The 14356-nt window shown below is 50.4% G+C and overlaps 1 protein-coding gene across 2 annotated transcripts in view; it reads right to left on the bottom strand.

Annotated features, from left to right (window-relative positions):
- UBE3C (ubiquitin protein ligase E3C) overlaps positions 1 to 14356 on the bottom strand; it is a 120551-nt gene that overhangs the window by 21694 nt on the left and 84501 nt on the right. For both annotated transcript variants that reach the window (XM_042976461.1, XM_042976467.1), the window contains one exon: positions 4120 to 4332. In XM_042976461.1, coding sequence (XP_042832395.1) covers positions 4120 to 4332 — 213 coding nt within the window. The remainder of the gene's footprint in view (positions 1 to 4119; positions 4333 to 14356) is intronic.

Here is a 14356-nt window from a genome sequence, read left to right as displayed (position 1 = left end):
GAAACTTCAGGTCTATAAAACGGAAGAGGGGCACCTGGGTGGCTCAGTTAAGTGTCTGACTCTTCCCTGTGGCTCAGGTCATGATCTCACAGTTCGTGAGCTCAAGCCCCGTCCGTGCCGGGCTCTGCACTGACGGTGCGGAGTCTGCTTGGGATTCTCTCTCTCTCTCTCTCTCTCTCTCTCTCTCTACTCCTCCCCCGCTCATGCTCGCTCACTCACTCTCTCGGAATAAATAAACATTAAAACAAAATAAAAAAATAAAATAAAAAAATAAAATAAAATGGAAGAAGAGATCGAAACAAAGCAACTAAGTAAGATGTAACCAAAAGAAATACGGTTCTGTATTCCTCATTCTTATTTTATCGCACAGTATTGGAATTACTTTTCATTTTTCTAAGATTGATTTTTAAATAATCTCTACACCCAAAGCGGGGCTCAAACCCACAACCCCGAGATCAAGAGTCGCACTCTCTTTCGACTGAGCCAGCCGGGTGCCCTGATAGTACGTTTCAAAACTGCCTGGAGATGACCTAGTAAGAGGGGGAAGCAGGAGGCCTCAGGCAGGATCGTTACCTTTGTTTCCATTTAGGATTTAATCCACAGCTATTTCTTCAATACGCAGCTTGTTAAAGGCTAAGAAATAGACTAAAATTCGAGTACCGTGACGATGAACATTTAAAAATGCCCAGAATTTAAACAGCAGGATGTATTCATCCATGTGTGTGTTTTCAATCTTTGTTTTTGAAGACCCCTCTGTGGCGTCGGAACCGTGCAATGTTCTGCAGCCCAGGGAGGAAGCCAATAAAGATCTTAAATCTCCTTGTAACTTTCTCAAAGAACCGTCAGGGACTCACACAGCTCTGTGCGTCACAACAGCACAATGAAACAGTCCTTCACACTCAGCAGGACGGTTGCTATTTTTTTTTAAAAGAGAGAGCGAGAGAGAGAGACAGAAAAGAAGGCAGAAAGCAAGTGCTGGCAGGTGTGTGGAGGGATCAGAACCTCTGCAGAGCCGGGAGAAATGCACCGTGGTGTACCCGCTGTGGAGGACGTGCGGCAGGCCCTCGGAAAGTCACCGTTAGAACCTGCGCAGGACCCAGCAATCCCACCTCTAGGTATGCACCTACGGGAAGGGGACGCAGGGACTTGAACAGATACTTTGACAGCAACGTTCACGGCATCCTTGTTCACGATGGCGGACACAACTCTACTGTCCATCAAGGGATGAGCAGATAAAGGGGACGCGTATGTACAATGGAGTATCAGCCTTAAGAAGGAAGAAACCACAGGCGAACCTGGAGGACGTCGCACTCGGTGGCACAAACCTGTCACAGAAGGACAAATACTGTGTGATTCCACCTGTATGAGGTCCTTACAGCCGTCAAACTCACGGAGACCCAAAGGAGAATGACGGGCACCAGGGCACGGGGGCGGGGGACCGGGGCTCCAGTGCAACAACGTCCTGCCCGCCTACCCTCCTCTGGCTCAAATAAAATCTACTTCGCTCAAGATACCTACAGAATTACTTTATTTTTCAAAAATTTATTTTAAGAGAGAGTGCACTGGTGAGTGCAAATGGGGGAGGAGCAGAGAGAAAGGGGGGGGGAGAGAGAGACACACAGAGAGAGAGAGAGAGAGAGAGAGAGAGAGAGAGAGAGGGAATGAATCCCAAGCAGGCTCCATGCTGACAGAGTGGAGCCCGACTCTGGGCTCAAACTCACCAACTGTGACATCATGAACTGAGCCAAGATCAAGAGTCGGATGCTTAACTGACTGAGCCACCCGGGTGCCTCGAGGACGTCATTTTTAAAATGAAGATTACACAGGCGTGCTCTCATGAAAACTTGTTTCATTGCTTAACCCCCGGGTTGTGGTTCCTCTGAATTCTGGAAACACCTAACCCGAAGGCTGCTTCCAGGCCCCGCCCTGACTTACAGAATCAACATCTCAGGTTTCTCTGAGAGGAGGCTCCCGTATTTTCTTTGTTCTTTTCTTTCTTTCTTTTTAAAAAGATGTTATTTTTTTAAGCAATCTCTACCCCCAACAGGGGTGCTCGAACTTACAACCCCGAGATCAAGAGTCGCATACTCCACGGATGGAGCCAGCCAGGTGCCCCTAAGTGTTTTCTGGTTATTCATTCTTCTATTAGCTCCAAAATGCACCTGTTTAGGCCACCTTACCCTGACGCACGGAAATACTGCAAACCAGCGGTGGATGGACACAATGGTTGCCTTTCTGAGCGTAGGTCTAACCTTTCTCAAGCCCAAGGCCTCAGATTGTCCTCAAAGAGGACAGGAGAAGCTCAGACTCCCTGGTGTCTGTCTGCCTCTCGTGCACCCCCAAACTTAGCCACCTCGACATCTGCTCACCTACCCGGTGAATGCCTTTCCACTCAGCCAGCCTCTCTCCCAGGTAGCTCTCCCTGACCTACTTGGAGCTGAGCTACTAGTAAACTGATACCTCACTATCCTGTTCGTATCGGCCTCCCTCGTTAGTTTACACACCGTCTCCCACACCTGGCCCGAGGGCTGGCTCACAGAGTGTCATTAACGTCTCATAATGAAAACATACGGACCAGGCACGGTGGCAGGTAGGTAACACGATACGAAAATAACCAAAATTGCATTAGTTCAAATGTGTTCAATGCATGTGCTTATCAAAATAACATGTGAGAGCTCACACCTGGAGGGTCAGGTTGAGGAGTACCCTGTGTGGGTCAATGTACTCTCAGTGGTGGCTTCACCAAACGCTAAGTATCTATCTACTACGAAGTTACTTTTGAGCTGGCAAAGCCTCAGTCAGAAACCAAGTAATAACAGAAATTTAGAGAAACGGGTATGAAGTTCAAAGGTAACCACAGTTTTGTAGTTAAAATACGACTACTAGGTTCGGAAAATGGCACGATCCATGTAAGAACAGCAGAAGAGCAGTCCTTCCCCACAGAAGAGATGTATTTGTCTGAAAACCCAAATCAAGTTAGACAAGCAAAGCTGGGTAGTTAAAATCTAGTAAGATCAGAGAGCAGCATCAAAGGTTCTTAAATGTCGGATCTGTCTGTGTACATTAACAAAGGCTTTGTGGATTACGGGGAGCACGTGAACACAGGCCGAGGCAGACAGAACAGTAGACGCGCGTCCACGGCGCAGCGCCCGTTTCAGCAGGTGTCGCCTCCTAGCCGATCTGGGTCATCTCCGCGTCCACCCGCTGCCCCTGCTCCCCTAATCCTGGAAGCAAATTCCGGATGTTGCCGAGTCTTCCGCCGCCTGGTGTGTTGTCCACGCGTGTGCACAGCGGTATTATCACCACAGCCGAGAAGTGGAAATAACCCAGACGTCCCTCAGCCGAGAAAGAAAACGCGGCACATCCGTACAATGGGACGACGTTCGGCCAGAAACAAAAAAAAAGCACCGGCTCCTGCAACAGGTGAACGAAGCCGGTCACACAAGGCCACAGGCCGTAAGATGCGGGTTATGTGCCACATCCAGAGACAGAACGTAGGCGGCGCTCACCCACGCTGGGCAGGAGCGACCCGCTAACGGGCACAGTCTCTGTGGAGGGACGCAACCATCCCGAACTTAGCTGCTGGTGACGGCGGAGCACTCTGGGGGTACACTGACCCGCGCCATGCTCTAAGGCGTGCATTTTTATGGTACGTACGTTATATCCCGACAATACTGTCATTTAAAAAATTAGTTTGAATCATCTCTAACACGCACGGTTTTTTTTTTTTTAAAGATAAACACACCAAGGCCAACCAGACTGATAACAAAGGCCAGCGATCTGTGTCCGAGCCACCGAGGCCCCCACGGTGATCAGGCAGGGAACAGAGGCGCACGGAGGCCCCTCGGGGCTCCTGTCAGGAAGGCGCTAAGCCGCCACTCCCAGGGACCGAGAGCCAGCCAAGGGGCAGGGGTTAACCCCCGGCCCAGGAAGAGAGTCCCCGAGGACAGCCGTCACAAGGGAGTGGGGCGAGGGCCCGGGTGTCTCCAGCCCCCCGCAACTCCCCACTTCTAACCCGCAGCCACGGCAGTTCTTCCAAGGGAGACGTGGAGCCTCCCCCTGCAAAGAGAAACCCTCCTTGTCGCCATGTGAACAGCAGCCGGTGAAGGGCCTCCTCACCTGCGCCTCTCCCAGGTCGTTGTTCACCACCGTGAAGTTGAGCCCAAGCTCCTCCACGTCGCCTTCGTAGCTCTTGAGAAACAGCAGATTCTTGTACACTTCAGGGTCTAACGAAGCCAGATGGTGGATGTCCACGTCCGCACTGGTTCCCAGCAATTTGGACAGGAAGAAGCCGGCGAAGGGCAATTCCACCAGCATATTCTCATAGAGGGCCTTCAGATGAGAACAAGGAACAACGATCAGTATGTCACAGGAATCCTTTCTCATACTTCCTACAAATAAAAAAAAGGCCAACTTGAGCCTGAAGAGAATCCTAAGACAGCAGATACCTTCTCTCCGCAGCAGCGACGACGGCGGAAGCTAGCGTTTGGCGAGCACTTACCCGCGCTGGGCCGGTTTGACCATTCGCCGCGTGCGCTCCGCGTGTCACGACTCTCAAACACCTGAGGGCCGAACCACAGCACGTTCACACCAAGGGGGACGTTCGAGAGCCACACGTGTTGTGCCGCAACGGTGGTCAGCACACGTTTTCCGCAAAGGGCTCTGCCAGCGGAGGGGTCTCCTGGCTGCGCAGGCCGGAGTCTGACGCACGCTCTTGAGAGGCCTCCTGTCTTTCCCGGTACTGCTGGCCACAGCCGGTGGCCCGGGGCTTTGGGCTGTGTCACTCCCAGCCCTGCCTCTTCGAGAGGCTGTCGTCCCTGGGTGTGCCGGCACCTCCCTCCCCGGTCTCTAACATGAAGACACCTGTCACCGGGTTTGGGATCCTCTCTCACCCAGTGTGACCCCTCCTAGCTTGACTGCATAGGCAAATAAGGTCGGGTTCCCAGGCGCCAGGGATGAGGATGGAGCCTCTACCTTTTCTGGGGCCGCGGTTCAACGCACGACCGCAGGCTGGACCAGCTCGGTGGCCATGCCTCCACTCTGCCTCTAGCAAAAGGAGCATAGACAATGCGTGGACGAGCGAGGGCAGCTGTGTGCCAGGGCTGCACTCAAGCAATTCCCAACGCCAAGAAATACTATCCTTCAGACTTTTAGCGACCAAAAGGAAAAAGCCTTCCGAGCACCCTGGCCACGCGACAGGCAGCAGGCGGGGCCCGGCCCACAGGCTGCGGTCTGCCCTGCGCTGTTCTTACAGGGGGAGACTGAGCGTGGGAGACGCGTGTGCAGACCCTGGGAGTCAGCGGCTGGCAGAGGTGGTGCCAAAGCAGGTGCCCTGGCGCCCACACCAGGACTCCTCTGCTGCGTTCCTGTCTGCCCCGTGTCTGCAGACGGCGACAGATAACCAGACCGCACACTCGCGCACGTTAAAGGGTAATTTACGTACCGTAAGATAAAATGTGCATGCGGCCTGATGAATTATTACATTTGGTCACACCCGTGCAGCGGCCACAGAAGGCGTCAAGACACAGAACACTTCCCCCTTCCCGAGGTCCCGTGAGAGTTCCCTCCCGTTACCCCATTCTGTGGTCATCACCACAGCTGAATCCCGCCGGGCCCAGGACTGCGTCGACGGGATTGTACAGCACACGCATACTTCCACACGCCTTCTCACAACATCCTGTTTCTGAGACTCGGCTATGATACTGTTCTCTCACCGAAGGCTGTGTGACACCGTCGCGTGATGGGCACATGGTGGACACGTGGGCGGTGTCCCATTTGGGGCTGCTGGACAGTCGGTCTGAGCCCTTCTGTGGATCCGTGCTGGCTTCTCCCAGTACAGACCTAAGACCCGTTAACAGGGGAAGCGCTGGGCCCCAAGCTGCGTTTAGCTCTATTAGGCAACGACATGCTGTTTTCCAAAGTGCAACCATTTTCCCACCGTGACCAGCAAGCAGGAAGATTCCAGCCGGTCCAGGACCTCACCAACGATTGGTACAGTCAGTCTTTTTACGTTTAGCTATTGTGGTTGGTGCAATGGGGTACCTCGGTGTGGTTTTAATCTGTAACTCCCTCATGACCAGTGGCGACGGCATCACTGTGTTAACCCCCAGATTCTCTACCAAGAGACGGTGTGGGTTTTCCAACATGATGTCAGGGTTCATCTTACATGATAAATATCACTACAGCCCAAAGCTGTAAAGTTCAACAAGGAGTGAGAAAACAGGCTGCAGACTTCTCAGGAACATTCTTGTTATTTTATTCTAAGAGATGAGGGACTTGGAAGCCACCACAGGTCTCGTCACAAATGTTCTACTGAGACTAAGCGAGCACATACTGATGCTGGCCTCGTTTTGCGCGGCCCGTCGGGAAGATCTCCTCAGTGGAAGGAAGGGAGGCTTACGGAAGTCAAGGGGAGTCTGGATCTCCACGACAAAGGCCCTTCGTGCTAGAATACTCGTGGTCTGCAGAGACCGGACACGGGATGAGGGCAGTCCCCACCCCCACTTGGAACGTGGGGAGCCGGGCGCACCTCGTCACAAACCCTGGGACCCTTGCCTGAGACCCTGAGACGGAGTGAGGCCGGGAGGCCAGGCGCCAGGAGCACAGACAGAGCGGGAGGGAGGAGGGAGCCCCGCCTTGCAAAGTGCTGCCGCGAGCTGCGGAGCGTGCGCTGTGCTGGGATGGATTCACCGCTTTTCCTGTAGGGGAGATTCCAGTGCCACCACGCCACTCAGGGAACACCGACATAAAAACAAAGTTTAATCCCGGGGGAAATCTCTCAGCCACGAGGCCGCAGCTTTGGAAGCCCCTCTGCCGGGAGGCCGTGCACCTGACCACATCCACATCCACATCCACATCCACTAGGTGTGGGACGCGAGGCTTTGCCGAGACACGCTCGTGCGAGTTTGCACACAGAAGACCACCAGCGTCCAGAGAGCAGGGGCTCTGCCGCTCCAACCTTCCAGCGCCGACGCCATCCGTCAGCTCGGCTTACGGGAGCCCTTCCCTGGTTACGGCTTCCGGCACCCTTACGGCGTCCCCTCGGCCGTTCCACGTCAAGTGCCCGCCACTTCCGCACTAGTAACGACAAACAGTGGCCGTCTGTGAAAAACCACTGGTCCCTGAACACACCGAAAACTGAACATTTGTACGAGTGCCCCCTTCCCTCCTCCGCCGGAGAACGCTCAGGTTCACCTTGAGATGGACACCGGAAAGTCCCCCCACTAACACGACTAGAAGGAACTAGAAGACAGCCATGAAACACCCGGAGAGCACTGGCTTGTTTCAGAAAGCCACCGGCCGACAATACGAGTGACACTCTCCCCAAGTCAGGTCACACCATCTGTTAACTACGTATTTCGTAATATTCCCCCTCCAGCTAAGACTCCAGATGTTCTCTGCCAGGGAAACTGAAGGGTTATGTCCCTGTGCTTTCACTTCTGATTTGAAGACTGATGATTACCCGATTAATTCTAAAAAAAAAAAAAAAAAAAAAAAGAAAGAGAAAAAAGAAAAAAGAAAAAAAAAAAAAAGGCAAAAAAGGACTTCGGAACCAGAGAATGAGCAGTACGATGGTGACCGGGCTTAACCCATCTACTGGTATCGCAAAGAAAGAGCTGTTGGAAAATCCACAGTTTGCTTGAAGTTAAGAATGGCTAATACTATTACCCCGGAGCACTTAAAACTCCCATTACTTCTAAATGAACGATGGCTTCAAAGCCAAGAACATTCTGCACAAGACGACATGATTGATTCCAGGTGTTGAAGAAAAGCCTCATTTGTACAGTGGACTTTAAAGTAAGCTGGAAGTGTAAATCATTTGATGTTCAATATGTAAGGTCATTGTTTGCCATTTCTGCATTAGTAACAATAAACCAGTGAAATTCGTTAAATATATCAGAGCTACCTGAATTTTAAACAGAAATCCCACTGTGACTCATAAAATGTAAATGCCTAGGTATAATTTTTTACGTAAGGCAGGTTTAAACCGTTAGAGCATTTAATATACAAGCACTAATAAATGATAGCACTAAAAACTATGATTGCATCAGCTAAATGGATTATAAATTAAATTTCCATAATGTATGCAACCGAGATACAAATGTAAGCATAAATCAAGGTATTTTCTAAACACAGGTTAATTATACAATTTCAAAACTGCCTATTTTTTATGCAAAATAATCCACTTAGCATTTTCCACATTGGCCTTAATTCTCAGCCAGTTGCACACTTGTTCCAGAAGCACATCAATAACTACTTGTCACGAAAAAACTGCAATAGGTATATGGAAAAAACCTGTAGCGTATTTTTCAACTGTCTGTCTTTTATGAGTGTTTATAGCTAGAGATTGTGCCAAAATGATTTGAAATAAAAAGGATTAATTATAGTAGAAGCCTTTTAATATAAGTGAGTGCAGTCGCAATGCAATTAATGCAAATCGTGGCGCTATCGGGAGAATAAATGTGAACCGCGTCACAGGCCATTTCTGTTTGTTGCCAAATAACTTCAGTAATTTACTACATTAAGAATCAATAAAAAAAATAATGCTTTTCAAATGCATCTCTATCAATCTTCAGGCAGTTCTAAAGTGAACATTTATAACTTAATCTAAAAACTATATCAGAGTTGTCTTGTATTAAAACCACCCTAATTGAGTAAGAAGATAATAATTTTAATTATTGCAGATCATGCTAACCTTGGAGTTTAAAAAAATAAGGAAGAAATGTAAAATAAGGATGTAAGCTGACAGTAATATGTTATTTATTAAAAAAAATTTTTTTAAGAATCTTTATCTATTTTTGACAGAGAGAGAGAGAGAGAGAGAGAGAGAGAGAGACAGAGTATGAGCAGGGCAGGAACAGATAGAGAGGGAGACACAGAATCCGAAGCAGGCCCAGGCTCCAAGTTGACCGTCAGCACAGAGCCCGACGCGGGGCTGGAACCCGTGACCCTTGAGATCACGACCTGAGCCGAAGTCGGCCGCTCAACCAACTGAGCCACCCAGGCACCCCAGTAATACGCTATCTAATAGTTGTCCTTCAAAATTACTAACCGGGAGTGGAAAACATGGTCTCTCGCTGGGACTACTGTGGGTTTTAGGCCCATAAGCTCCCGCAGGGCAGGAAACACACTCCATCCTTAACAGGACGTGAGTCTACATGCAACATCCGGCATCCGGGCGCTCAGGAGACATTTATTAAATGCCAACTTATTATGTGCTAGGGACTACTTTGTACACTGAAATTCTACAACCATAAATTTGTTTGCAAAAACCCATTTCTGCTCTTTGGAGACACCCCAGGTTATGCAAAACCACGTGTGTGTCCACGTGTGTGAAGAGTCACTCCAAGCCCCTGGGCGTCCACAACCCTGTCCCAGGCGTCTTTCCGTGGCGCTCACTGCTTTCGTCAGCACAGTGGCAATGACACCGGGTGTAAAGGTTTGCGCCCCGGGTTCCCAGGTATCTCCCGTGCACCGTCACCACCCAAGATGGTGAGGCAGCCCTCCACCTCCACACTCCCTCCTGCTCTCGGGCACCTCCAGTGTTTCTTTACATATCGACTCCGTCCGTTCAGGACTCGGCAAACGCCCACCAAGCACGACTGGGCAGGTGCAGTGGTTCAAGGGATCCCTGAAACCCGGAGGCTCCATGCGACGGTGCTGGCACCGCCTTCTCTTCCCACGGGGACTCCAGGTGCCAGAGAGCAGGGCGCTCCTCTCTAGGCCCCATTCCCACGCCTCCAGCCACGGCCACGGCCACTGCCAACACTGGAAGCCAAGGCTTTCGAGAGAACGGGTCGTTACTTGCTCATGGCAACGGACGGTCTGGACTTCATGCTTTGACAGCTTTATTGAAAAAAAGTTAAACTTTGGAAAACCTGTAGGGGATGTCGGGTGGGTGGGAGATGAAAGTTCACCTCTCATAGCCTATTCTCCTCATCGGACATCCAGAAATCAACCTGTAACGTGGACTAATTCTGAGCGGCGGGCGCCTCCCCTCTCTTCGCCTCCCCTCCTCCCCTCCTCTCCCAGGTTCCCGCTCTTCCCAGAGGGCAGGTCTCTGCCCACAGAAATACTTCTGGAAGATAAACACCCAAAAGGGTTTGCCCAAGTAACAAACCCACAGTCCCATTTATAGCCACAAGGAGTAAACATCTGGGAGTTTTAGAACTGTTGTTACGTTCCTGCTTCTGAGAGATTTAGCAAGAGTTTAGAAAAACAGGGAGGTCCAGCTAAGGTACCCCACACAGCAGGAACTATTTTCACTAAAGAAAAGGAAACATTTTTCAGGTTTAAAAGTTCTTGAGGCGCCTGGCTGGCTCAGTCTGTAGAGGGTGTGTGTGAATCTTGATCTCCGGGTTGTGAGTTTGAGCGCCATGCTGGTTGTAGAGACTACTTAAAAATAAAAATCTTAAAAAAAATTCTTTTACCACACAGGATAATAAAATATTAGACTGAGATCTGTCATACCACCTCCCTTGAAACTTGAGCATATGGGTGTCCCTCAAGGGCGTTATCTCCAGGCACTGAGTACTTTCCCTAGCAAGACTAGGATCCTTGACCTCCAGACCCCCTCCCGCTTCAGCGGTCACACCCACCGACTCCGCCCCATGTCAGTTTCCTTCCGCTAACTCCCCTGACACTTTCTGGCTCTTGCAAAGTCACCACATTACACTGCTGTTTCTTGAGCTTCGCTGAGACACAGGTCACATCCCTTACGAGTCACCCATTTACAGAGAACAAGCCAGTGGTCGTACGGGCAGAGTGGTGTGGCCGTCACCACAGCTGGGTTTTGGACATTTTCATCACCCTGTACTCCTTAGTGGTCCTCATTTCTCCCACGCTCCCATCCTGGGACGATCTTTCATCTACTTTATGTCTTCACAGATTTCCCTTTTGGGACATTTCAGCCATCTTCTGTGATTGGCTTTGCTCGCGTAGCGTGTTTCGTTCAGCTTGCAGAGGCGGGGGAAGATTCCGTCGCAGGGCTGGAACAGTTCTGTTAGTCTTGGTCAGCTGACGGCCGTTTGGGTCACGAATCCCCTCGGGCTGTTTCCGGTAATGCTGCGCGCACTTCTGGACAAGTTCTGCGCGGACACGTGCTGGCTGGGCCATGGAGCGGCCCTGCTGGACTGTGTAGGAGCGGCCGCCCTCCCCCGCATTCGCGGTCTACTCCCACGGACGGGACCTCGATTCCTCCACATTCCCGCCAGACGTGTTCCTACCGGTCCCGCTGACTCTTCCCGTCCTAGTGGCGGTGAAGTGGTTCTGATGTGCGTTTTCCTGAGGACCGAGGATGGCGAGCATCCCTTCTGTGCTCGCTGCTCACTGATCTATGTCCTTTGGAGAAGCGTCTACTCAGGCCCTTTGCCCATTTTGAAATAAGTTTGCCTTTCCGTTTCCGAGGACTTTAGGTATCCTAGCACAAGTCCCTTACCCTCTTTCAGTTTCTTGACGGTGTTTTTTGAAGCAAAAAGGTTTTGGATGCAATCCGATCTATTTTTTTTTCTTCCAGCATTCTTGGTTTCACTTCTGCGGAGCGCGATTCTTCCTGGCAGCCCGGCAGCACCCGGCACTGCTCCGGGACGGGATGCGCCCGCTCTCCGTCCTCCTCAGCGTCCCTGTCCGTCAGCGTTTCTCTCCTCGTTCGCGCTCTCACACCAGTGGGAAAAGCAAGGCCGGGATCTCCGCCCCTCACTGCCTCTTCCACCACCCGCGCCGCCATCCCTGCTGCTGGGCCACAGCGCCCACTGCAATGCCTCCCACAGCTGCTGGCCCCCTGGTGGTGACCCTGACCTAACTGCGTGGCCATCGCCTGCACACTCGGCCTTCTCTTTTCTTGCAAACAAGCACTAGGCTCTACCAGCCCCACACTTGAGCTACCGCTCAGATCTTCTTTACAGAACACCCCTCAAGAGCTGTGACTGAGCTACCCCTGCCCCCATCCTCCCTGGAGCGGAGAACCCCTGTCCTAGGCGTGCAGCCCAACTGGTCCTCACAAAGTGAACCCACTCAGTAAAAGCACTCGATCCCCTAAAGAGGAACTGACCAGCATCCCAGAAACCCCCCGTGCCCCTCCAAGGATAAAGGACCTGATACCCAATAACAGAAATTAGTTTTGCCGGAGTCCTACAGAATACACTCTGCTCTTTCTGGCTTTTCGCACTCAACACCATGTCTGTGCCACACCTCTGAGCTGCTGTGAATAGTTGTAGCTGGGTCACCCCGTGGTTCATGTGAATGTCCCACAGCTCATTTACCCGCTGTACTTCTGAGGGACATCTGGGTAGTTTATTTCGGGGCTGCATAATACAGCGTTACTGTGACCGTCCTTATGCACGGGTCTTGGGGAACACACACACACGTATTTCTATGGGTTACACCTATAGGTACAGGACACAGCAGCTGGGGTACCCCCGCAGGTACAGGACACAGTACCTAATAAGGTACTTCTGGAAGACCCTGCTTCCCGTACCTTTCAACCCACGTGCTAAGGCTTTGGCCTCCCCCCTCCAGGCAAGCTTCTCGAACACGCTGTGAAATGCTCACTTCTCAGTCCTATGCTCTTGACACATGGACAGCATCTGACTGTTCCTCACTGTCTCTCCCCTGAAACACGGTTTCACGTGGCTTCCAGTCTGCTCCCCGCTCTCAGCTGCCTTCTCCTGACCTTCGGTGGCTACATCCTCCTCCAGCCTCTGAACTCTCAGCCTGGGGACAGCCCAGGACTCGGTTCCTTGGCGCTTCCTCTTCTCTAGCTACACTTACTGCCTGGGCGACACAGCCCCATCTCACTACCTCAGGCCTGTTTGAGCTCTGACGGCTCAGCTCCTACCTTGCCCCTCAAGCCAAGGCCCGCAGATTCAACCGCATGCTTAGCTGACATCGCCACAGAACGTCTGATAGACCTCTCAGCCCTAAGGAAAAATGAACACTTCATCATCCCTCCCTAAGCCCCTCTCGGTGGATGACACTTGTATCCCCCGGTTCTCAGAACAAAATCCGTGTGGCCCTGCTGTCTCTCCTCCTTCCCACCCCAACATCTGAGTTTTTAGAAAATCCCCTTGGGTCCCACTGCTTCCTCTCCAACACTACCTCCCGGGACGAAGATACTAACGACCACCCAACCTGAGTGCCTGTGACACCTCCAACTGGCCGGCTTGCTCGCGCTCCCCTGGCTGCGTGAGCTATTTATGATACCAGTGCAAGGAGATCCGCACAACGTAACTCATATCCCATCACTGCTCTGCTCAGACCCCTGCTGCCTCCCAAAGTTGATCACAATTCTGGAAATGAGAGTAACAATACGTATGTTTCCTTGGTCTGCTTTCATTAAATTAAATTTATTAATTTCAAGCTAGTACTTAAATGTCCTAAAGAATTTAAATGGCTACATTTTGTTTTTTTAACATTTACTGTCTTTACTGCACAAATGAAGATTAAAGCAGTGGACGTTAAAGCAGGATGAGCAAGTCTGTGTTTCTAATTTTCATAGTGACCACTTAACATGGCTTAGAGAAACGAAGACGGTCTCGACACGGTACTGATCTGTGTTTGACTAGTATTTGGGAGTGCGTAAAAATTAGGAGAAGGGGTATCCCAACAGCAGGGAAGATCTACTTTATTCAGGAGCAGAAATAATTTTGGTGAATATCTCCAAGTGGCTAAAACTAAAATAATACTTTTAGGTGGTGGAATCAGCTGCATTCTGGAACACCCTTGTCATTTTCACCATACAATCTACATTGTTTTTATATCATGTTTAATTCTGAAGAAATAAACTGAGGTAGAAAACTATGACCTTAACTGAAAAGAAGAATAATTTTCAGATTGGTGAACACTTTGTTTTTAAAGGAAAAGAATGTAAATTCTGTGTTATTAGAATGCTGTAAGGATTTAAGGGAACAGTTCTCAGAGGGGGTAAGATTAAAACAAAATAACCATCTGTAAATTACTATGATCGTTCATTGTTCTGCTTCCAAAAAAAGCTGAAGGTCAACAAGCAAACTCAAAATGAACCGCCCACTGCGGATAATCGGGAGACTCAGAGAAAGCTTGCTTGTGAAATTTGCTGACACCAAAGTAAAAAAGTCTTTACGCTGATTGGAAGGCTTGGATTAAGCACAGGATGACCAACTATTGGCTGAATGTTATGTTTCAAAAATCTAGGCGAAAAGATCTATTAACTTGAGACACAAGAGCACTCAGTTCGGGGACAATCAGATGAGGGAGCTCCGTCACTCTGACCCCTAATGAGCCTGAGAGCTCAGAACAAGGTATTAGAAAAGAGAGGCTTTGCCATTTAAAGACCGAGGTAACTAAATCACTACACTCACTCCAGTCTTCACTTTTAAAG

Source organism: Panthera tigris, chromosome A2, assembly GCF_018350195.1.
Source record: "Panthera tigris isolate Pti1 chromosome A2, P.tigris_Pti1_mat1.1, whole genome shotgun sequence".
Lineage (NCBI taxonomy): Eukaryota > Metazoa > Chordata > Mammalia > Carnivora > Felidae > Panthera > Panthera tigris.
This window is presented reverse-complemented; position numbering and strand designations above follow the sequence as displayed.